This window comes from Amphimedon queenslandica, unplaced genomic scaffold (assembly GCF_000090795.2).
Source record: "Amphimedon queenslandica unplaced genomic scaffold, v1.1 AMPQUscaffold_10049, whole genome shotgun sequence".
Taxonomy (NCBI): Eukaryota; Metazoa; Porifera; class Demospongiae; order Haplosclerida; family Niphatidae; genus Amphimedon; species Amphimedon queenslandica.
In genome coordinates this window covers 1734-5072 of record NW_003549680.1, presented here as the reverse complement: position 1 = coordinate 5072, position 3339 = coordinate 1734, and the positions used below count along the sequence as shown (strand labels likewise).

The window sequence follows — 3339 nt, the reverse complement described above, 5'->3', positions numbered from 1 at the left end:
TGGAGCAAGATAATTAGATGCAATTCCACTAAACTAAAACTATAGAATGATAAACTGTTAATTAAAGTTACCTGTCCCTGTGTGTTCATTATGCAGACTGTGTTGGTTCTATTAGATACTACAAACTGGTCAGTGACTTTAGGTAGCAGGTGTATATTATTAATAGTTATATCTCCTTGAGCCACACCCACTAGTGTTGGTTTGAATGTACCAATACACTCAACAGTTTTTGTATTCCACAACTATTGAAACAAGAAATATATTAATTAACGTGTAAAAAACATAATTAAACAATGATTGAGCTACAATGTGGTATATGCTCTATCTCATTCGTACTTTGATGGAACCATCGCTGCTGCAGCTCAGGATGGTGTGGGTTTCTGGTATATAGAGAACTGAATTAACATATGAAGAATGACCTTTGAACTCTTTCAGGGTCTTCCCTGATTTAAGACCATGTACCCTGTAAATAAATAAACAATTCAATGTTCATTTTATCAATTATTTAATACTAATGATAGCCCATGGTTCTTTCAAAAAAAATGGCCAAAAAATCATTCCAAATTTTTATTACATTTTCTGATACATAATAATGTCCTTATGCTGTGTAGCAAGTTTGAGTCGATTCCGACTTCAATTTTTCAAGTTACGGCCATTTTAAGAAAACGTCAAAAATTCTGAAAAATACCCAAGGCCATGGTTTTTTCCAAAAAATGCCCAAAAAATCACCTCAAATTTTTATTAAATTTTCTGATACATATTGATGTCCTTATGCTGTGTAGCAAGTTTGAGTTGATTCCGACTTCAATTTTTCAATTACAGCTATTTTAAGAAAACGCCAAAATTCTGAAAAATACCCAAGGCTATAGTCCATGGTTTTTCCACAAAATGTCCAAAAAATCACACCAAATTTTTATTACATTTTCTGATACATATTGATGTCCTTATGCTGTGTAGCAAGTTTGAGTCAATTCTGACTTCAATTTTTTCAGTTACAGCCATTTTAAGAAAACGCCAAAATTCTGAAAAATACCCAAGGCTATAGTCCATGGTTTTTTCCAAAAAATGCCCAAAAAATCACACCAAATTTTTATTACATTTTCTGATACATATTGATGTCCTTATGCTGTGTAGCAAGTTTGAGTTGATTCCGACTTCAATTTTTCAAGTTGCGGCCATTTTAAGAAAATGTCAAAATTCTGAAAAATACCCAAGGCTATATATATAGCCCATGGTTTTTTTCCAAAAAATGCCCAAAAAATCACACCAAACTTTTATTACATTTTCTGATACATATTGATGTCCTTATGCTGTGTAGCAAGTTTGAGCTGATTTTGACTTTAATTTTTCGAGTTACGGCCATTTTAAGAAAACGTCAAAATTCTGAAAAATACCCAAGGCTATAGCCCATGGTTTTTTCCAAAAATGCCCAAAAAATCACCCCAAATTTTTATTACATTTTCTGATAAATATTGATGTCCTTATGCTGTGTAGCAAGTTTGAGTTGATTCCGACTTCAATTTTTCAAGTTGCGGCCATTTTAAGAAAATGTCAAAATTCTGAAAAATACCCAAGGCTATAGCCCATGGTTTTTTTCCAAAAAATGCCCAAAAAATCACCCCAAATTTTTATTACATTTTCTGATACATATTGATGTCCTTATGCTGTGTAGCAAGTTTGAGTCAATTCCGACTTCAATTTTTCCAGTTACGGCCATTTTAAGAAAACGCCAAAATTCTGAAAAATACCCAAGGCTATAGCCCATGGTTTTTTCCAAAAAATGGCTCTGAAATCAACCCAAACTTTTATTACATTTCCTGATACATATTGATGTCCTAACACTCTGCCATTACCTGATGCTCATGTCATTGGAGCAGCTCAATATTTGACTGCTGTCCTTGGAGAAGGAGACTGACGTCACACTCTCATTGTGGGCATGTTCAAACCGCCTTAGACACTGACCAGTGGAGACTTTCCAAACCTAATAATAATAATAATAATGAAATAAAAATACGGTATGTTGATTATTATTTATTATTGTTATTATTACTTTTATTCTTCCGTCCCTGGCTCCAGATGCCAAGAGTTCACTGTCTCTACTGAATGAGAGACAAAGGACAGCATCATCCATCATCATGAAACTATCCTAATGACAATAATAATAATATCATCATCATCATCATCATCATTATTATCATTATTATACTTGTGCCTGATACTTCAAATCCTTCCTTATTTTTCCGGTAGTGAAGTTCCAAACTTCAATGAAGCCATCAGCACTACCAGTGACCAGGTATTGTCCGTCTGGTGAGAAGACTGCGGACTGTGGGTACGACTTAGTTCCAAACTTTATGGTTTTATTAAGTAACGTTGGATACTTCTCTTCCTCTGAGTCTCTCATGGCAGCACGACCTCTTAATTAATAAATAAATAAACAATAAAATTAATTAATGAATTGATTAATAACCTGAATAGATCAATTGTTGAACCAGGTGGTAGCAGTCCCTGGTGCTGCTGCCATTTTAAAGATTGACCTAACAGTGCCAGTAACCTTGACGGAGGCACTACTGACACTTCACCAGATAATGCTAAAAAGCAAATGGATAAATAAATAAATAAATAAATAAATCAATAAAATACAATTCAATACCATTAGCTATAGCAGCTCTTCTCTTCTCTTTACTGCTTCCATTAGTGTAGGCCTAACAGTAGATAACAACATGTAATATATCCTCTACCATACAATGGCGGCAACCACTTACTTCTCTCGGGTCAAAGTAAGATCTTGCCAGTAGGTTCTCCAGGTGGATGTATCGCTCCGGCTGTTGCTGTTTCAGCATTATCATCGGGTCAGTCTGTCTTAGTAAGGAACGGGCTGCCCCTAATTCTCTTAACTCAATCAACTCAATCACTATCTATTAATTAATTAATTATTTTGATGGAACATGTGCAAAATGAAAACAAAAATGGCGGATTTACGTACCTGTTCATATAGGTCAATTAATGTTTTGTCTGGTAGTTTCAGAGACTGGATGGCTTGAAGAACAGCGTCCCAGTGTCCTTTACTGATATCTGACACAAAACTTTCAATAGAATCCACTGTATTGAGAGATATACCAGTCTCCTCCTAATCATTATAATTATTATTATTGATTTATTTGTTTATTCATTCTCACTTGTAGTGTAAGTAGTGATCTTTGAAGGTTGTTTTCTTTTAGATATTGTTGTATTAATCTTATAACACTACAAACAATAATTAATTAATTAAAAATGGAATATACTGTTTGATTACTTACTCTGCACTCTCTATTTCAAGAGCCATTTTTCATAAATAGAACT

The 3339-nt window shown here is 33.9% G+C and overlaps 1 protein-coding gene across 1 annotated transcript; it reads right to left on the bottom strand.

Moving 5' to 3' along the window:
- Positions 1 to 29: 29 nt before the first annotated feature.
- LOC100633151 (WD40 repeat-containing protein SMU1-like) lies at positions 30 to 3339 on the bottom strand (the record flags this gene model as incomplete). The annotated part of the gene is made up of 11 exons (XM_003391262.2): positions 3297 to 3339; positions 3177 to 3243; positions 2984 to 3127; positions 2763 to 2915; positions 2651 to 2702; positions 2468 to 2588; positions 2207 to 2414; positions 2051 to 2146; positions 1854 to 1981; positions 337 to 463; positions 30 to 242 (listed from the first exon to the last, which is right to left on the bottom strand). Coding segments are annotated over exons 1-11 (1335 nt in total), but the record flags the coding sequence as incomplete, so codon positions are not given.